General features: G+C 37.4%; 1 protein-coding gene across 1 annotated transcript in view; it reads right to left on the bottom strand.

Annotated features, from left to right (window-relative positions):
* Positions 1-416: 416 nt before the first annotated feature.
* LOC113099148 (uncharacterized) overlaps positions 417-20,986 on the bottom strand; it is a 28,292-nt gene continuing 7,722 nt past the window's right edge. The window contains exons 3-5 of the mRNA XM_026264236.1: positions 1,151-1,477; positions 684-748; positions 417-638 (exon numbers count right to left, since the gene is read on the bottom strand). Coding sequence (XP_026120021.1) covers positions 417-638; positions 684-748; positions 1,151-1,477 — 614 coding nt within the window. The remainder of the gene's footprint in view (positions 639-683; positions 749-1,150; positions 1,478-20,986) is intronic.

The following is a 20,986-nucleotide window of genomic DNA, read 5'->3' as shown; positions in this document are numbered from 1 at the left end:
TATGTGTATTTCTTTCGAAGAACGTTGGATGAGCATAAGATACATCATCATCATGGGTATGAACTGTTTGAATAATAATGGCAGACATGTTAAAACAGTAAAGCTCATACATATTGTGCTGATATCAATAGGTTTATGGGAAACACTTACCCTGTTGATCTGTTTCTTTTTGTTTCTGGCAGATCCAGAAGAACCAGACTACAGCTACAATCAAGAGAAATCCAGCAGCAGCAGCAGTAGAGATCAGTAAGTGTATAAATGGTTCTGTAATGGACAACATGAAAGAACAATAACAAAACTTTGAAGCATCAGCACTATATACATGTAATGCATGTCTGACACACTAATGATTAGGAGAGACAGTCATAGTGTGTGTATTTACATGTGTAGGCCTAAATAGTGTACAAAAACACAAGTTACATACCTGAACATGTTTGACATAGTTTGCTTATGTTGAGATGTGTGCTTTGTTTAGTGAAGGAATTGTTGATCACACAGCTGTAGGTGTTATTATCCTGATATTCCACCTCCAGAGGAAGAGAGAGACTGATGCTGAGATCAGACACACTGATGCTGGACAATAAACTGTTTCCTTTGAACCAGGAGAAGGTCAATTGACTCACATTCACCACTGAACACAGCAGTGAACAATTCTGCTGTGATGATGATGATGATAATGATGATGATGATGATGATGATGATGAGCAATGTGAAGAGTTTCTGGAGATAACAGGAACTGGAAGATGAGCTTAAAACATGAAAAAATAAACAGAAATAAAGTGAAATAATTATACAGAACTGATTTTCAGCAGTAGTTATCAGCACTATTAGAGACACTGAATCTGAAGGATGTGAAGCAGTGATCTGGGGGTCGGTTTTGGGTGTCACTGAATGAACTGATTAGACACATTAGGTGATATCAGTTTGATGAATTCTGCAGCCCTATTATAAACTTACATGAAATAATAATGCACATTAGTATGTTTATTAATTCAAACAAACATCAATACAAAAAGTGCATTGAAAACTGATTTATTACCTATTCTCATTTTAAACATAAAAACATCAACTACAGCAGGCCATAAATATAATTTAGTAGTATTTACAATATGAATATGAAAATAACAAATTGCATTAATACTCTACTTACCATAAACAGTAACATTAAATTTCTTGATAGTCTCATGATTCTTAATAGTGATACTTAGTTTATAAAGTCCAGAGTCAGTGGTTCTGGTGTCTGTGATGGTCAGAGATCCGGTCTGATCCAGCTTCAGTCTGTCTCTGAATCTCTCATCATCATCATATTGAGGATTGTTCCCGATTGCTTTCTTTATTACAGCTATACGTAGTTGTACAAAACGCCACTCAATCTTATCATATGTGTGTATACCGTCAAAATCATTGTTTAGAATTATAGAATCTCCCTTCTTCACTGAAACAGACTTCACCTTATTCGTCTCAACACCAAACACACCTGGAGAATTTAATGTTAACATTTAATGTTGTTTAACCAATTTTTTAAACATTAAAATGTAAATGCAATTCAAAGCTTCATTGTATTTTGACTTGAAATATATATATAAATATTGTTTTTTAGATTATTGAAAGACATACATCACATATAGCAGCACCATAATTTAAGCATTACTTGCTAAGTTACAGAAATTGACAAAGAAATTTACTTGAAATGACGGCATTGAAACAGTATTGTAAAATCAAAGCCTGCTGGGTATCTTAGATGATAATGTTAGTTAAGAGAACATTTCATCAAAAAGAAATAATTAACCGATAGATCTAAAGTGTTTAATAACAATCCTTTTTTCATGATAACAGTTCCAAACTAAAAGATCTCACGGTAATATCACATATGTGGTTTCGGTGTAAATTATGAAACATTTTTTTTTATTAGTAATATACAGAGCCCCACACATGACATGCAAGAAAAAATAATAAATTGTGCGCACGATTTACTAATTCCTTCCCTCAATTTACTAAAAGATGCGATTTAGCAAATCGAGGGAACGAATTAGTAAATCGTGCGCACAATTTAGAAATTGAGTGAACGAAATAGTAATTGTGTGCCCGTTTTAGTACATTGAGGGAACGAATTAGTAAATCGTGCACACGATTTAGCCTTATATTTTTTCCTGTGTGTCATGTGCGGGGCTCCGTAGTAATAGCACACAAATAAAATAATATATAAATATATATTAGCTTAATTAGGCTAACATTTTCAATAAATAAACACACTTAACTTACCAACCAGATGCCACAAGTACAAACAGAACAAAATCATTGTGTGAACCATTTTCTGTCGAACACCTCCCAGTGCACTTTGAAATATTAACACTGCACAGGTTTGAACTAGACACAGTGGAAATATAGTAGTGCTGTGGTGACACATCTCTCAGAATCTTATGACTGTATAGCTTTTTTTAAAGTTAACTGAATGTGTAGAGAGGGCGTATTTGAGTTCAATTTATTTATATAGCGCAGGTAAAGACAACCATGGTTGACCAGAGTGCTTAACAAAAAAAAAAGTCACACACAAATAAGACAAATACAGTAAAAACATCACAATGTCTCAGCTCAGCTTGATATAAAAGCCAAGGAATACAGGTGTGTCTTAATTAATGACTTAACAATTCCATCAGTCTGAGCAGTTCTTATGTGTACAGGTAAACTATTCCACAAATTAGGTGCCATCAATGAAAAAGCTCGGTCACTTTTATTTTTTAACCTGGTTCGCGGAACATTGAGGAGCACCTGATTGGATGACCTCAATGCTTTAACAGGAGCGTGGAATGTAAAAGCTCAGATAAATACGCAGGCGCCAACCCATTTAAAATCTTAAAAACAAACAATAAAATCTTGAAATCAATCCTGAAGCGGACAGGAAGCCAGGACAGGGGTAATGTGCTCATACTTTTTAATCCCATTTAAAAACCGAGCTGCTGCATTTTGGACTAATTGTCAGCGTTGAAGAGATGACTAATCCGAACCAATAAATAAAGAGTTACAGTAGTCTAGTCTAGATGTTATAAAAGCATGAATGACACTTTCAAACTTCTTACGTGGCCCTTACGTGGCAGGTAGGGCATGACTCAGGCTTTTACACCAGAATTAAACTGTTATTCAAATTTAAAAGCATTGTCAAAGATAACACAGAGATTCTTGGTAAATGGACGAACATACAAGCCTAAATTACCAAGTTCATCTACACAAGCACTTAGATCCCTTGGATGACCAAACACAACAATCTCAGTCTTATTTTCATTAAGACAAAGAAAGATCTGATCCAGCCGTATTTTTTTAATCTCTCAGGCAATTAAGTAATTGCAGAAATTAAACTTTGTCATTTGTTTTGACAGGCAAATACATTTGTACATCATTTGCTTAACAGTGGAAGGTATTTCTAGAGAAGCAGTCAACAAATTAAACAACAAATCAAACTTGATTATCAAGGACCTGTACCGAATGATCTTCTTGTTGCTTTACAGTATAAAAAGTGTCCACCAGATGACACGATGCTCTTGCTTAATTGAAAAACTGTATTATACTTAAATAATTGACAAATACTTTGAAATACTGGCCCGATTATGGACCTTCTTGAAAAAAAGCACTTAGGAGGTTATTGCACCATTACAAGTGTCATTGCAAAAGGTAAAATAATATTGTCAGTGATTACATTAATTTATATAAATAAATAAATATGACAATTAATTAAGTTAATGTCTGAGAGACTGATCCTGAGATCAGACTCACTGATGCTGGACAATAAACTGTTTCCAGGAGAGAGTCACAGCTCTCACATTCACCACTGAACACAGGAAGATTCTCAATGATCTTTCAGATGATAAAGAAGATTGTAAAGTGTAAATGAAGATTACTGGAATGCAGAGGAGCTGGAAAACACAACATGCTTTATAAAGGTGCATCCTGAATCATAATTTTGACAATTGACTATTCTCCATGTCATAGGTTAATCTACTCACCATACACAGTAGCTAACTCTGTAACTCTTGGGTATCTCTGCACTTTTAATCTTCATACTTAGATGATAAACTCCAGTGTGTTCAGTTGTACCGCCCAAACAATCATAAAATAACTCCAGGAAATTTCAGCATGTTTTTTTTTATTAGCTGAATGTAAGGCGATGGATTCACGCGGAGCTTGTAGAAACGCGGAGGCTGACGAGGAGCGAAAATGGGCAAAAAATATTTCTGCTATATCGCGGGGAGTCGGCGAGTTATGAGGGGTCATGTATATGTATCGTACCACTGAAATTACCTGAGCAGTTTTAATGTTCTAAAAAACAAACAAACACATAATTCAATAACGTGCGTTCATGGATGGGGCTCGAGCATAAATAAGCATCTAGAATGCATAGGCTATACATTTTTACTTGCTGTTAAAGTTGAATGTAAGAATGACTCGACTGTATTATTATTATTTTGTTTATTTATTTGTTTGTTTACTTTATTTTTATGGTAAAATTCCGACGTTTTGAGCTGAATGTTTGGCTATCATTTACATTCATTTAATTCATAATTATAGTGAGGACAGTATCATTTTTCTGTTTGGCGCTTTTATACAACAAAAATTGAATGGATGCATATTTTAAAATGGTTAAAAATATGATTTGCAGTTCAGATTGATAAAAAAAAAATATGGCCTTGTTTGATATGGGCTAAATTAAAATAAAAAAAGTTAGTTGAAAAAAATTACCTGTATAGAAACAATGACAAGAGAACAAAGAGGTGTATTATTATTATTAGTATTATTATTTATTATTATTAAATTAGGAAAAAAAAATTGTTGTGAAAGTGCAAGCTATTCTAGGCTATTCACAACATAAAAAATGCCCACCCAGGATATCTGCAAGCCCACAGAAAGAACCAAGAGCCGTGTCAAGAACCGGCCCAGCACTAAACTGGCATGAGTTAAACTCAGACCACGGAAGGTTTCAGTTTGACTCAGAAACGAACTGCTAGTGAAAGGGTCGACAATCTTTTTGGCATGACTTGGCATGACGTGCCATTTTGAGTTTTTCTGGTTAACCACTGTGCCAACACCCTGTTCTGTACAGTAGGCCTATTTGATATTCATGCAAATCTTTACTGAGGATTTTTTCATAAATAGATTTTTAAACTTTTTTCTTATTAACTTATTGTGCGCACAAGTAAGTGTATGCACCTGTTGCATGGGCATGCTTAATATACTGTAGGACTTTGCAGAACAAAATGCAAGACCTCCAAACAGTACAAAAAAAAATGGCCAGGCTGGGCCTTATGAAACAAAAATATATTGCAGTATACTGGAAAATATCATGTAATATATTAGGCATATATTCTTATATATATATTTATTTTTTCCAATATATTGCAATATATTGAAAGCGGCAATCATTTGTATATTTTGCAATATATTATATAATATATGTGTCATCAATAAATTATTAAATGTATTTAAATATATAAAATATTAGAAATAAAAAGGGAAAATAATATATTACAATATATCACAATATATTTTAAGAAATATATTGGTAAACATATTTTCCTTTCGTAAGGGCGGACCCTGATAATTTTTATAAGCAGCATCTGAAAACATATTTTCTCTCTGTTATCTCGGTCAGTGCCATGTACTTGTCGAGGTACGGCCACGGCGACTCACTCCTCGGGATTAACTGTTCTCCGACCTCATCCTATGCCATCTTTCATCAAATAATTTTTTGCCTGACTGGCCAAGGAGTGGTACCATCCGGAGCAGAAGGTGGCGGTAAAGCATCATAAAGATGGTTGGTTGCTATCCACCGTGAACACGAACAAGATGAAGTAGCGCCGTCACGTCACTACTGATCCAGGATCAGCGATCTTAGCAGTTGTATTTCCCGATTTGAGTTTGAGCTTCAGAAATGCTTGCGAAAATGTAGCTTGTGTGGAAGCTACCTAGCCTGGTAATACCAGACTCTGCTACTTCACTTTGCTTCGTAGACAGAGTCTGGAATGGCATAATAGAGAAGTGTTTTCTCTCTCGCTAGGGGGCGCTTGTCTGAAGTTTAAAATCATTGGTTACCCGTAGCCAATCAGATACGTTTAGTTATGACGTATGTTATGCGCCTGTACAGCCGCATCGAAGCACAGACATCATGCATCGAACTCAAATCTATGATTGAACTTCCACTGTAAACCTGTTGTTAACACATGATGATGCGAGCGAAATACCGGAGTGAACATGGCTGTAAACGACTTTTGCAGTTTGAAAAAGAGTTGAATGTTCTCCATAACAGAGCGAATTGCATCCCGTGTCTCGTTTCCCATTTCCGCGGTCTTTTCGGTTTTCGATTTCTCTAACCTACAATGTAAAACTCGGCGCTAAGCATCTACGTCACGGCTCTCAGCCTGCCCTCTGCTCGTTGATTGGCCCGGCTGTTTCCAGACCGGTGGCAAACAGAAAGCTCTGACGCTGTATCAGACTGAGTACAGAAGCTAAATGAAATTGAGTGGAAGTAGGTAGTCTGACGTAGTCAGGCTAGAAGCTACCGCGCTACTTGGTAAAAAAAAAGAGCTTCGCTACTGAAAAGCTATTTGATTCAGAAAGTAGCGAAGCTACGACCAAGCTACTGAGAAATGTAGTTAAAATAGTAGCGTCGCTACTGCCCAACACTGAATTTAATCACCGTTCTATAAATATGCACTGCTTACACACACTCTCAAAGAGATCTGAGTATGGGCTTTGCAAAAAGTTACATTCAGAAGCTCATAAACTATGGAAAGTCTTTCTAACATTTAATCTATAAACCATACTAGTATCTTTTTTCATGTTACTACTACTTTTTTTTTAGATACTAGTATATTTTCCATTAAGAAGTACTTATTCATTAGGTACTAGTGTTTAATCTTTAGCTACTAGTGTCTTTCGTAAAGTTACTATTTATTCATTAGATAGGCCTACTAGTACTTAATCCTTAGATACTAGTATTTATTCCAATCGTGACTAGTATTTAATAACACTCTTCTTGTTAACAAAAAAATATAACTAGTACTTATTTTTTTTTAGTTACTAGTAACTTTTTAGACCAGAGATATCCTGAACTTAATAGATACTAGTACTTTTTTAAAATTTGCATTTCTGCCCAGTATGGTAATGGTATGTTGAATATTAATGAGCCAGCAACATTTAGGAGAGAGATTAAACAGGAAACTGAAACAAGGAGATGGATGTACTTTTTTGAGAAAACAAAATAGAAAAGAAACAATCATTTGTACACAAGCACATAGAAAACATATTTTTATCAGTTTTGTAAACACTATAATTACTAAACAGTAGCCTAATGTGTTTGTTGGTCTGTGACTGACCTCTGGTGGCAGGATGGAGATAAGACACCGATTTTATTAGCTGTTATTTTCAGATTTTTTGTCTTCCAGTAAAAACAATAAAGATCATACCAGGGCTGTATGTTAACTTATTTATTTATGTTTTAATTATAATTATCATTAGTTTTTTATTTCTTTTTTTTTTTTTTTTTTTTTGCATATAGCACTGTTAAAATATGTTTTTACATTAATATCCTGTACAGGGCACACTGGTGCTAAATACACATGCATTTTCTGTACAGGGCACACTGGTGCTGCACACACTGAATGTTTTAGCATTGATATCCTGTAAAGGGCGTATTGGTGCTACAGACACATTAATGTCCAGCATTATTTTTTTTATATGCAAAAATGTTCTGTACAGGGCACATTGGTGCTGTAGAAATTGAATGTTTTTACATGAATGTCCTGTAGAGGGCACACTGGTGCTACAGGCACATTAATGTTCTGTACAGGGCACACAGGTGCTGCAGACACTGCAAGTTTTTACATTAATGCCCTGTATAGGGCACACTGGTGCTACAGGCACATTAATGATCCATAGAGGGCACATTGGTGCTACAGACACATACATTAATGTCCTGTAGAGGGCACACAATGGTGCTACAGACACATTAATGTTCTTTACAAGGTACACTGGTGCTGCATACAGTGAATGTTTATTGCATTAATATCCTGTACAGGGCACACTGGTGCTACATAGACATTAATGTCCTGCACAGGGCACACTTGTGTGACAGACATGTAATGTTTTTACATTAATGTCCTGTAGAGGACACACTGTTGCTACAGACACATTAATGTTCTTTACAGGGCACATTGCTGCTAAAGGCACATTCATTTTTTGTACAGGGCACACTGGTGTTGCAGACACTGAATGTTTTGGCATTAATATCCTGTACAGAGCACACTGGTGCTACAGACAGATTAATGTCCAGCACAGTGCACACTTGTGCTACATACACCAAATGTTTTTACATTAATGCCCTGTACAGGGCACACTGTTGCTATAGACACCTAATGTTTTTTACATCAATGTCCTGTACAGGACACACTGGTGCAGCAGACACTGAATGTTTTGGCATTAATAACCTCTACAGAGCATACTGGTGCTACAGACACATTAACGGGGGAAGTCGTGGCCTAATGGTTAGAGGGTTGGACTCCCAATCGAAGGGTTGTGGGTTATAGTCTCGGGCCGGACGGAATTGTGGGTGGGGGGAGTGCATGAACAGCTCTCTCCACCTTCAATACCACGACTTAGGTGCCCTTGAGCAAGGCATCGAACCCCCAACTGCTCCCCGGGCGCCGCAGCATAAATGGCTGCCCACTGCTCCGGGTGTGTGCTCACAGTGTGTGTGTGTGTGTTCACTGCTCTGTGTGTGTGCACTTCGGATGGGTTAAATGCAGAGCACAAATTCTGAGTATGGGTCACCATACTTGGCTGAATGTCACTTCACTTAATGTCCAGCACAGTGCACACTTGTGCTACAGACACCAAATGTGTTTACATTAATGCCCTGTACAGGGCACACTGGTGCTATAGATACCTAATGTTTTTACATCAATGTCCTGTACAGGGCACACTGGTGCAGCAGACACTGAATGTTTTGGCATTAATATCCTGTACAGAGCATACTGGTGCTACAGACACATTAATGTCCAGCACAGTGCACACATGTGCTACAGACACCAAATGTTTTTACATTAATGCCCTGTACAGGGCACATTGGTGCTACAGACACATTAATGTTCTGTACAGGGAACACTGGTGCTCGAGACACTGAATGTTTTTACAATAATATCCTGTATAGGGCACACTGGTGCTACAGGCACATTCATGTTCTGTACAGGGCACACTGGTGCTGCAGAAACTGAACGTTTTTACATTAATGTCCTGTATAGGGCACACTGGCGCTACAGACACATTAATGTTAATTTACATCCAAACATGCATACATACATATATATATATATATATATATATATATATATATATATATATATATATATATATATATATATATAACTAATAATTATTATGGTTATTATTTCTAAATAAAACCTTTAAACAAAATAAGTAATATTACTTTTGTAGAGGGCAAAATATTACTAGTAAGTATTCATAGAGTCTCATTAGAGTACAGTGGAAAAAAGGTGCTTCTTGCATGAGATGTTTTGTGTGTTTGTTTACTGTCTTTTATTTCACATTACCCTCTCAAGACCGGAGAAAACCAGTCTTTACATTGTTTAGAGCATTAAAATGTTATGCTATGTCTTCAGTAAAGTACATCTGGACTCAATTTATTTAAACAATAAAATAAAATGACATGACTGAACAGGCAAAAACAAGTGATTTTTTAATATCATCAATACATTTTTAGTTTTCAAGATTTTTTTTTTTTTTTTACCAAACTTTGTATAAAGATGATTCTCAACTATGTCATATCAGAATGATTCAGTATAACATTTTTCTTTCTGCAAAATGTGTGTAAAATGCCCATAAACAGGTTTTCTCTTTATATACAATGTATCTATACACTAAATATAATTTGCATATTAATGCATTTTGGGGGCAACATGTGATGAGAAAAAAGTGTAATAAAGGGTGTAATAATCGACAAGATTTTCATAATAACACAATATTTCATATAATATTGAAATATAATTTATTTCTCTGTTCATTTGTTATGTCTCCCAAAATGTGTAATAAACATGCTTTTAGTTCCGGTGTCCTCATATGAGGACATAATGAAATCACCGTCCTGCTTTTTAACAGAAAGTCATATTTTGATTTGAAATCCCATAACATTTTCCTGAGATGCTGATTTATGACACACAATTAAAAAATTAGACCGATTTTAATGATAATTACAAAATATCATATTTCCATATTTCAGACATTTTTTGTGTCCAATGAGAGGGAGTGGTCATGGTGAAACCATGAATATCTCTGAAAAGCCCTGAATGTGCTCTGAACAGGATATCCAGACTAACACTTTGGCATGTTCAGTCTCAGAGAAATAAACTAAAATATAGTGTCCTCATATGAGGATGCAGGGTCTTAAGAGGTTAAAGGGGTTTTGAGGAGAAGTCATTCATGTTAGCAGGTAAAAAAGTCATTCATCTTTTTTCTGATCTAACTACAGTGTCTGCAGATCACCTTGGTTTATCTTCAGTATCTTCTGTTCACTTTGGTATTAACAAAAACCTCTTCTTCATTTCAAAACTTCTCAAAAGAAACTGAATAGAGGACATTGAAGAACTGACTTGACTGCATACATTAATTCTTTGTTTCTAGGTTTGTATAGTTATTTCTCTTCTCATTTCATACTGACCGCACTTTGTTTTCTGTTGAGTTTCAGTACACCACATCCTGTAGAGAGTATCAGCAAACTGACCCTCAATGTTCTGCAAACATGATTTTAATGTTCAGATTGTGTATTCACTCCCTGTTAGTAACCTACTTAATTTTAACATTTTGATGTGACATTTTACAAGAAAACTTGATAATTGTTTATGTTATTATTTTGTGACTGATGTTGACATTAATGGGCTTGTCTAAACATTCACACTTGCGGTCCTTGCTCTTGACCACTTGTCTGCTTAAGTGAAGTGACATTCAGCCAAGTATGGTGACCCATACTCAGAATTTGTGCTCTGCATTTAACCCATCCGAAGTGCACACACACAGAGCAGTGAACACACACACACACACACACACACACACACACACACACACACACACACACACACACACACACACACACTGTGAGCACACACCCAGAGCAGTGGGCAGCCATTTATGCTGCGGCGCCCGGGGAGCAGTTGGAGAGAGAGCTGTTCTTGCACTATCCCCACCCACAATTCCGTCCGACCCGAGACTAGAACTCACAACCCTTCGTTTGGGAGTCCAACCCTCTAACCATTAGGCCACGACTTCCCCAAAGTATTTACATGGCATATTTCCTGTATTTGGCTCAAGCGTTCAAGTGGGGGTGAAGACCGCAAGTGTGTGTGGTCTTTTCACTATATCTGATGGATCGCAAGTGTTAACAGAACTTTAGTTTGATTTTCTATATTGAATAAAAAAATTAAAAAAAAAAACTTCTAAATGTCGTTTCAGATGAAACAGTAAAAACAAACAGTGACGAGGATTGGACGAAGTCTTCAGATTAACATTTTAATAGTAAAAATGATTATAAAAATATGTACATTTGATTAGTTAATTTTTTTTTTTAATCATTAAATAATAACAATAAAAGCTTCCAATAGGTCTATGTTGTCATAGTTCAAATGTCTATTTTACCTTTATAGTCAGTGACTGAAAGCTAATACTGTAAGGGCGTATATTGAGAAATGGCAGTAATAAAGCAAACAGATTTAATCTTTTAACCACGTGATGGCAGCACTTGATCTGTGTTTTGTGCTGTTTCAGTCACCTCATTTCATGGCTGCTGGCTTGAGCCAGGAGAACACGACACATTCGGTAAGTGACCGATGCTCACTGGGTTTGGGGTGGGCATTAGGGGAATTTTTATAACCTAGTGTACTAATGCAGTTTTAAACTTACGACTCTAGCCTACACTAGCCTACACTGATTGAGAAACGCCATCTGTGCATCAGGCAGGCTACTAATTACAAGCTTCAATGAAACACAACAAAAGCCTACTTAAGAAAACTTTTATTTATTTACTTATGCATTGTTCGTTCATACATACAGTTCCACCGCTACGGTCCGAATCTAGTGTGCACCAAACAGCGTCATCGGTAAAGTCCGAATCTCCAATCAGTGATTCTAATAATGAGTCGGTTCGTTTTAGTGAATCAAAACATACTGCCGTTGTAGTCCGACTCCAGAACGAAAGAATTCATGAGTCGGTTCTTTCTAATGAATCATTTCCAATATACAGCTCACTGTGGGACTCAGTGTAGTTACTGACAGGTTGATCAAATACCAAAAGAAAGACATAATCTTTTAATATATATAAAAAAATATTTTTAGAAAAGGAATAAACAATATAAAATGCAATAAAATTGTAAAAAAATATAAGATATATATAAAGGGGATCAAAATCCAATAAAACATAGAGACAGTCCTGTATGCAGATGGATATGGAAATCATCTAGAAAGGGCCACAAAAAAGCAACCTTTATATTAGAAAATAAGTCATTCTCATATAGCCTCGTCATTTTACATGTTTTGAGATTTAGCAGATGTTTATTAATTACATTTAAGATTATATTGTGTGTATATATATATATATATATATATATATATATATATATATATATATATATATATATATATATATATATATATATATATATATATATTTTTTATTCTTTATTTGACAGGGACAATGGACAATAAAGTATTAACCCAGAATTAGCTACAGAGCTAAATTTCATCTGCTGTCCCTGGGCAGGAGTACAGCAAATTATCAATAACATAAAAAATTAAACACGGTAAAATACAAGAAGTATAAAAACATATTCAAAAGTCATTACCTTGTATAATCAATGATCACAAACCTGACTTGCCTTGAAAAATATTTTCAAATGTAATTTAAACTGCACAAAGTTTGTACACTGTCTAATATCAGTTGGTAAACTATTCCAATTGTTAACAGCTTTTACAGAAAAAGATGATCATCCAAAATCAGTTTTTCTAAAATGCGCTGCAGTCACCTCTTAACGAGGCTCTTGTCTGTCTTATGCTGTCATTGCGCTTTAAAGGTGGAGGTGCAAGATCATTAACAATTTTATACATTAAACTACAATCGTGAAATATTTGTGAAATAAGTGTATATTATAACACTTTTATAGCACATTTGTATAAACGATGTAAAGGTCTAAAAGTAGACCTTCCTGCTTGGGACCATGAAGTGATACAGTAAGAGAAGTGAGGAAAGATTAAAGAGTGCAGAAAGATTCTTACAGCTTCTCCTGAAAGTTGACTCAGTATAAATTAAAAATTTCTAAGTTGGGGTGTAACTGTACAAACTATTTTTTTAACATGTTTTTTAAATGTTAATTGAGTGTCTAAAACATCTCCAAGGTATTTAAAATCCAATACAGTTTGTAATCTTTCACCATTTACTAATATATCTGGTATAACCTCCTCCATCTTTCTAATCTCAAAATACATACAAGCAGTTTTCTGGACGTTTAACGATAAACAACACTGATTTAACCAGTCTGAGATTTTGGTCATAACAGCAGATAGTTTTTGTGATACCTGTTCATTTGTTTTAGCATGTACATAAATCCCAGTATCGTCTGCATACATTTGAATAAATGCATCAGAACAAACATCTGGAAGATCATTCAGGTACAAAACTAAAAAGTAGAGGTCCTAGTATGGACCCCTGAGGTACCCCTGTTAAACAGTGTCTTGTTGAAGATATACATGTTTTAATCCAGGTGCATTGTTTCCTTGATGTAAGATAAAACTCAATCCATTTCGTTGTAATATATATATATATATTATACAGAGGAAAGGACTCAGCGATTTGCTTTAAAATAAAAACTGCACCATTTTTATCAGCAGGAACAATGTATGACATAGCCTACCCTACAAGATCTTACAGTAGACTACTGTGTAAAAATTTAAAGGCAAAAGAACTGTTTGAAAATGAGGACAAGTAGTTTATGTGTACAGGCATTTTTTTTAAATATAGCATCAAGACAAATGGTGAACTTTAAACTGACACCACATCATCCTCCTCTTTCTGAAAGAAAGAAATACAAAAGATAAAAAACAATAGACCACAACATAGCACTCACCATATATATATATTATATTATATCAATACAACTTAAAAAATGTTACTGGACAGTTCACTAATGGGGAAAACTAATCAACCTTTGACTTAGTTGTAAAAAGCACCCCCACCATGTGCATCTCAAGGTAGATGTAAGACAGACTGTAAATAGAAAGTAAGAAAGACCATCAATAAGGTCAACTGGAAATCCCATCTGGACTTTGTGGGTCCCATCCAGCTCTGTGTGGGTCAGCTAAATGTGGAAGATATTTGTCTGTTGGTTGTGGAGAATTCCATTGCTGGGATTGTCCTAGGGCACTCTTGGCTCATTTCCCACAACCCTACCATCTCGTGGGCAACAGGAGAAGTCCTGAATGTCCCTGAAAGTTTCCCTCAACTTCCAAGACCCCTCAAGATGGTTCCAACGATCCCGATCAACCCCACTTCTGTAGAGCGCCCCTTGGAAAACTGTTCCGTCAATATCTCCCAGGAATATGCCCACTTCAGTGACGTGTTCAGACCAAAATTAGCCTCCAATTTACCACCTTATCAACTATGGGACTGTGCCATAGACCTCTTCCCCGATGAACCAGTACCCAGAGGTAAAATATACAAACCCAATTCCAAAAAAGTTGGGACACTGTACAAATTGTGAGTAAAAAAGGAATGGAATAGTTTACAAATCTCATAAACTTATATTTTATTCACAATATAATATAGACAACATATCAAATGATAATAGTGAGACATTTTAAAATGTCATGCCAAATATTGGCTCATTTTGAATTTCATGAGAGCTACACATTCCAAAAAAGTTGGGACTGGTAGCAATAAGAGGCTGGAAAAGTTAAATGTACATATAAGGAACAGCTGGAGGACCATTTTGTAACTTATTAGGTCAATTGGCAACATGATTGGGTATAAAAAGAGCCTCTCAGAGTGGCAGTGTTTCTCAGAAGTCAGAGGATCACCAATTCCCCCAATGCTGCGGCGAAAAATAGTGGAGCAATGTCAGAAAGGAGTTTCTCAGAGAAAAACTGCAAAGAGTTTGAAGTTATCATCATCTGCAGTGCATAAATATCGTCCAAAGATTCAGGGAATCTGGAACAATCTCTGTGCGTAAGGGTCAAGGCCGGAAAACCATACTGGATGCCCGTGATCTTCGGGCCCTTAGACGGCACTGCATCACATACAGGAATGCTACTGTAATGGAAATCACAACATGGTCTCCGGAATACTTCCAGAAAACATTGTCGGTGAACACAATCCACCGTGCTATCCGCTGTTGCCGGCTAAAACTCTATAGGTCAAAAGAAGCCATATCTAAACATGATCCAGAAGAGCAGGCGTTTTCTCAGGCCAAGGCTCATTTAAAATGGACTGGGGCAAAGTAGAAAACTGTTCTGTGGTCAGACGAATCAAAATTGAAGTTAATTTGAAGTACTAAAGAGGGCAAGGAAAACCCAAGTTGTTATCAGCGCTCAGTTTAGAAGCCAACATCTCTGATGGTATGGGGTTGCATGAGTGTGTGTGGCATGAGCAGCTTACACATCTGGAAAGGCACCATCGATGCTGAAAGATATATCCAAGTTCTAGAACAACATATGCTCCCATCCAGACGTCATCTCTTTCAGGGAAGACCTTGCATTTTCCAGCATGATAATGCCAGACCACACACTGCATCATTTACAACATCATGGCTGCGTAGAAGAAGGATCCGGGTACTGAAATGGCCAGCCTGCAGTCCAGATCTTTCACCCATAGAAACATTTGGCTCATCATAAAGAGGAAGATGTGACAAAGATAAAACAAGAATGGGACAACATTCCTATTCCTAAACTTGAGCAACTTGTCTCCTCAGTCCCCAGACGTTTGCAGACTGTTATAAAAAGAAGAGGGGATGCCACACAGTGGTAAACAAGGCCTTGTTCCAACTTTTTTGAGATGTGTTGATGACGAGTGGAAGATGGCTTTTGTGAAACCTACTAGCTATTATGAGTATCTTGTCATGCCATATGCCTCTGCTTCATCCATGTGCTTCCTTCTCCTGGAAGTTGTCCCCGTTGGAGCAAAATTATGACATCGAGAATAGAGAACTTCTGGACATCAAACTCGTCACACTGGACATCAGACTGGTCACACCTAGGAGTAGATCTCATTACAGACTTTCCCACATCCGATGGTAATACTTGTATCCTAGTAGCAATGGATAGATTCTGGAAGGCCTGACGCCTTGTGCCTCTAAAGGGACTTCCAACTGCCATGGAGATGGCTGAGGTGTGACTGTAAGCCTATTTTCTAGATTCCATCCTCAGAGCAATGGCCAAACGTAGAGGAAGATCCAGGAGATAGGGCACTACCATCGTACCTTCTGCCAAAGCCACCAAAACTCTTGGAACCGATTCATTGCCTGGGCCGAGTACGCACAGAATTCTCTTCTTCGGCCCACTATGAATCTCACCCTATTCCAGTGTATGCTTTGCTATCAGCCCTCTGCACTTCATTGCGGCTGTACTTGATTCACGTTATAAAGACCATTACTTGGATGTGGAAATAAAGCAGCACGCAGGAGAAATGATGCAGGCCGTGATGGATGCAGAGAACCCATGTGGAGACGGAGACGGAGCAGCGCCCAGCGCAGGAGAAGGAGATCAGATCACAGGAAAAACACTTGCACCAGATGAGGGGCATGCACCCTCGTTATCTGATATGTTTGCACATCTGCAATTCTTGGAGCTTGTTGTTGTTAAAGTTATACACTTAACATATGGGCTATGGCAGTCTTTGTTTTGATATACTATTATGTTGAAGGCCTACAGAGAAAACATTGTTGCATCTTTAAGCAGTTGCAGTTGTTCTGAATGCACTTTTTTGTAGTAGTCCTACAGAAAAAAAGAGTAAAATATACTTGACCTAAATGCACTTTGTTTTTATGAGAGAACATTTAATTTTAAAACCTTTCTGCTGGGCAGTAGGCCTGTACATTATTATTTATTGTGACAATGAGTGGGGTCAAGTTAAACATTTTAGTTTGAATTTTATTTTATACTGTGCATTGTTGCAATGTGCTAAATAAATATTTGCATAATATGTAATTGATTTATTCTTTGAAACTTTAATATTGATTTATGCAATTGCAGTGCTTGATCTTAGTAAAGTTTGTACACAATTATAGCCATAAATGCAATGGTACTAATAATTGTCATAATTTATTTCGGTTTTCAGCCTTGGTTTCCTCTTTTTCTTTTTCATTTTGGTGCATCCCTAATATATATATATATAGATATATATGTAATGCTCTAAACAGTGTAAAGACATTTTTATCCAGTCTTAAGAGGTTAATGTCAAATAAAAGACAGTAAACAAACACACAAATGTCATACGTCATATTGTCTTTACCTAACAGTCTTACTTTTTTAGGCTTAATTTTTGTGGTAGCCTATTGTGTTAGGCTGAATGTTGCAGCAGTTGTTTGTTTCAACCAATCATTGTCTCAAAGGAAAATAATATCTTTGACCATTCACCCATCATTCAACCACACACATGTAATAGTAAACATATTGTTAGCTGCAAGAGACATTTGTCTTCTCAACAATAACCACATTCATGTGGCTCATTCTGCCACTAAACTGGCCTGAGTTAAACTCAGACAGCTGCAGGAGATTTTTTTTTTGTTTTGTGTGTTTGTTTACCATCTTTTATTTCACATTAAAGTGGTTTTGAGGAGAAGTCAGTCATATTAGCAGGTAAAGAAGCCTTTCTTCCATAGTAAATCTTCAAGCTTATTTAAAAAAAAAACAAAAAAAAAAAACTTAGGCTATTTTTTTGTGGTACGGTATTTTTTCGGTTCTTCATTTTGCTTCTCATTTCTCACTTCTCAATAACTTAGAAATGCCATAATCTGAAGAAATCATTAATATAAGGGTAGTCTTTTTTTCTGATCTAACTGCAATGTCTGCAGATCGTCTTGGTTCTTGTGGTTTATCTTCAGTATTTTCTTTACACTGTGGCATTAACAAAAACCTTTCCTTAGTTTCCAAACTTCTCAAAAGAAGCTGAATAGAGAACACTGAAGAACTAACTTGACCACAGAAATTAATTCTTTGTGTCTGGGTTTGTATTTATTTCACTTCTCATGTCATACTGACTGCACTTTATGTTTTTAGTTGAGTTTCAGTACACCACATCCTGTAGAGAGTATCTGCAAATTTACCATTAATGTTCCTCAACACGTGTTAATGTGAATTCAGGGAGAGATTTTAAGGTTTAGATTGTCTATTCATTCCCTGATAGTAACATACTAAATTTTAACATTTTTGGCATGAAATTGTACAAAACTTGATAATTTTTTATGTTATTATTTTGTGATTCACTGATGTTGACATTAATGGGCTTTTCTAAACACACACTCTTGTGGTCCTTGCACTTGACCACTTGTCTACTTACATGACGTATTTCCTGTATTTGGCTCAAGTGTTCAAGTGGGGGTGAAGACCACAAGTGTGTGTCAGATTGGACACATTATAGTGTTGTAAAAATACAAGTGTTTAGAGATTTATTTTGATTTTCTATACTTTGCATTTTAAAATAAACTTCTAAATGTCTGTTCAGATGAAACACTTGTGGTGCTTCTAATGAAGTGATGATATATAATTATTAATAATTGTTAACGTATACTGAAAATGGTTCTGTGAACTCTCGTGAAATCTCAGCCAAAAGTCTTGATTTATTTCCATAACATGATGCATGATGGGATACACTTAGCCTTGAATCGTACTCAGTTACGAATGTAAACTCAGATCCCTGAGATACTGAATGAGTATTGCGTATGGGGAAAAGCTCCTTTTTGAGAGTTGTCTTCTGAGGCGAAGAGGTCGACCTCTCCCAGATTCGGAGAACCATCTGGGGGTGGAGCATCCACTCATCCGAAGGGACATTGCTCCGAGATAGCATGTCTGCTCCCAGATTCCTTCTGGCAGGTATGTGTGTCGCCTTGAGCGATCACAGCCTGGGAAATACCCATTCAAAGAGGCACTTTGCCAGTGGGCAGAGGCAGCTGAATGAAAGGCCACCTTGGTGATTTATGTAGGACACCACTGTCATGCTGTCAGATTGGACTAGGACGTGGCACCCCTAAAGGATTACCTGAAAGGAGTGAAGGCAGTTGATGTGGTGATGGCTCTCCTCATGTGACCATGAGCCGAAGGCTGGTCTGCCCTCGCACAAAGAGCCCCAACCCAAGTTGGACGCATCTGTTGAGAGCACCATCCTTCTGGAAACTACCTGTAGGGGTACTCCATGACTGAACCAAACAGGGTTTGTCCAAGATTTCCGGGCTGCCAAACAGACTTCTCAAACTTCTGCTACATTTGGCGTAGTTGGCAGGGTTTCACGGTGGTTGGGTGGGGATGTGGTTATTTAGAACTTGTTTTCTTCTGTCAGTTGGCTTTGTTTTTGTGTGTGTAAGTAACAGCATCTGCTTGGATTGTGTAGAGAAGTTTTCCCCTTGGATCTCTTCTGTGCTCTTCTGTGGTGGTAAGTGCTAGGTTAAAAATGGAGGACAAATTTAGGGAACTTAGAGAGCTTGTGGCTCATTTGAAGGCAGAAAACGAAAGGCTATGCTAAGAGAGTGCCCTTGCTTTGCCCGTTCCTGTTGAGGCAGGTCCAGGCATTTCTTGTTACACCTCGGCCAGTCAATGCGGGTGCTAGCCAACCTGAGAGATTTGTGTTTGTGCTTAGGGACCGTAAATGTCCCAAGTTTAATGGCAGGTCAGGTATTGGCCTTAATGAATGGACTGAGGAGGCACAGACCTGCATTCAGGCTCGTCATTTCTCCATATCTGACCATGCTTTCTTTTTAATTGACCATTTAGAGAGGAAAGCACAAGAAGAGATTAGGTACTGTTCGGAAGAAGTACGTGGGGATCCGGAAAATATTTTTCTTGCATTGTTTGAGGTTTTTGGTTGCTCTCAGTCCCACATGGCTCTTCAGGAAGCCTTTTTCTCCAATGGCAATTGGAAGGGGAGAGTTGGAATTGGAATTCTCCTTTGCTCTAATGCAGATATAGCGACCAACTTTTTTTGAGCAAGCATTGATTATGCGTGACAGTCTCAATTTGTGGGAGGCATGTATTGGGCTCAAACGCTGTGCGTGCACGCGCTACGCGGGACGGGTGGTCACCCTACCTGGCACTCGTCTAGAGTGTGTCCACCTTTGTGTGTGGGTCCATGTACATGCTGAATCGACAGGTAAAAAAAAGCCTCAAGTCCAAATATTCATTTATCACCAATTAACTGTTTGACAAACACTTCCTGCTTCGATGTCCAGATCTGAATTTAAAAAAATCTCAAACATGCTACGAAGTCCCGATCTGAATCAACCAAGTCGCGAACAGGCTCCGAAGTCACGATCTGAATCAACCAAGTCGCGAACAGGCTCCGAAGTGCCGATCTGAATCAACCGAGTCACGAACATGCTCCGAAGTGCCGATCTGAATCAACCGAGTCGCGAACAGGCTCCAAAGTACCGATCTGAATCAACCGAGTCGCGAACAGGCTCCGAAGTGCCGATCTGAATCAACCGAGTCGCGAACATGCTCCGAAGTCCCGATCTGAATCAACCGAGTCGCGAACAGGCTCCGAAGTGCCGATCTGAATCAACCGAGTCGCGAACATGCTCCGAAGTCCCGATCTGAATCAACTGAGTCGCGAACATACTCCAAAGTGCCGATCTGAATCAACTGAGTTGCGAAAAGGCTCCGAAGTGCCGATCTGAATCAACCGGGTCGCGAACAGGCTCCGAAGTGCTGATCTGAATCAACCGAGTCGCGAATAAAA

The sequence above is a fragment of the Carassius auratus genome, unplaced genomic scaffold (assembly GCF_003368295.1).
Source record: "Carassius auratus strain Wakin unplaced genomic scaffold, ASM336829v1 scaf_tig00216865, whole genome shotgun sequence".
Lineage (NCBI taxonomy): Eukaryota > Metazoa > Chordata > Actinopteri > Cypriniformes > Cyprinidae > Carassius > Carassius auratus.
Note: the sequence above shows the minus strand (reverse complement) of the source record. Positions and strands in the feature narration are given on the sequence as shown.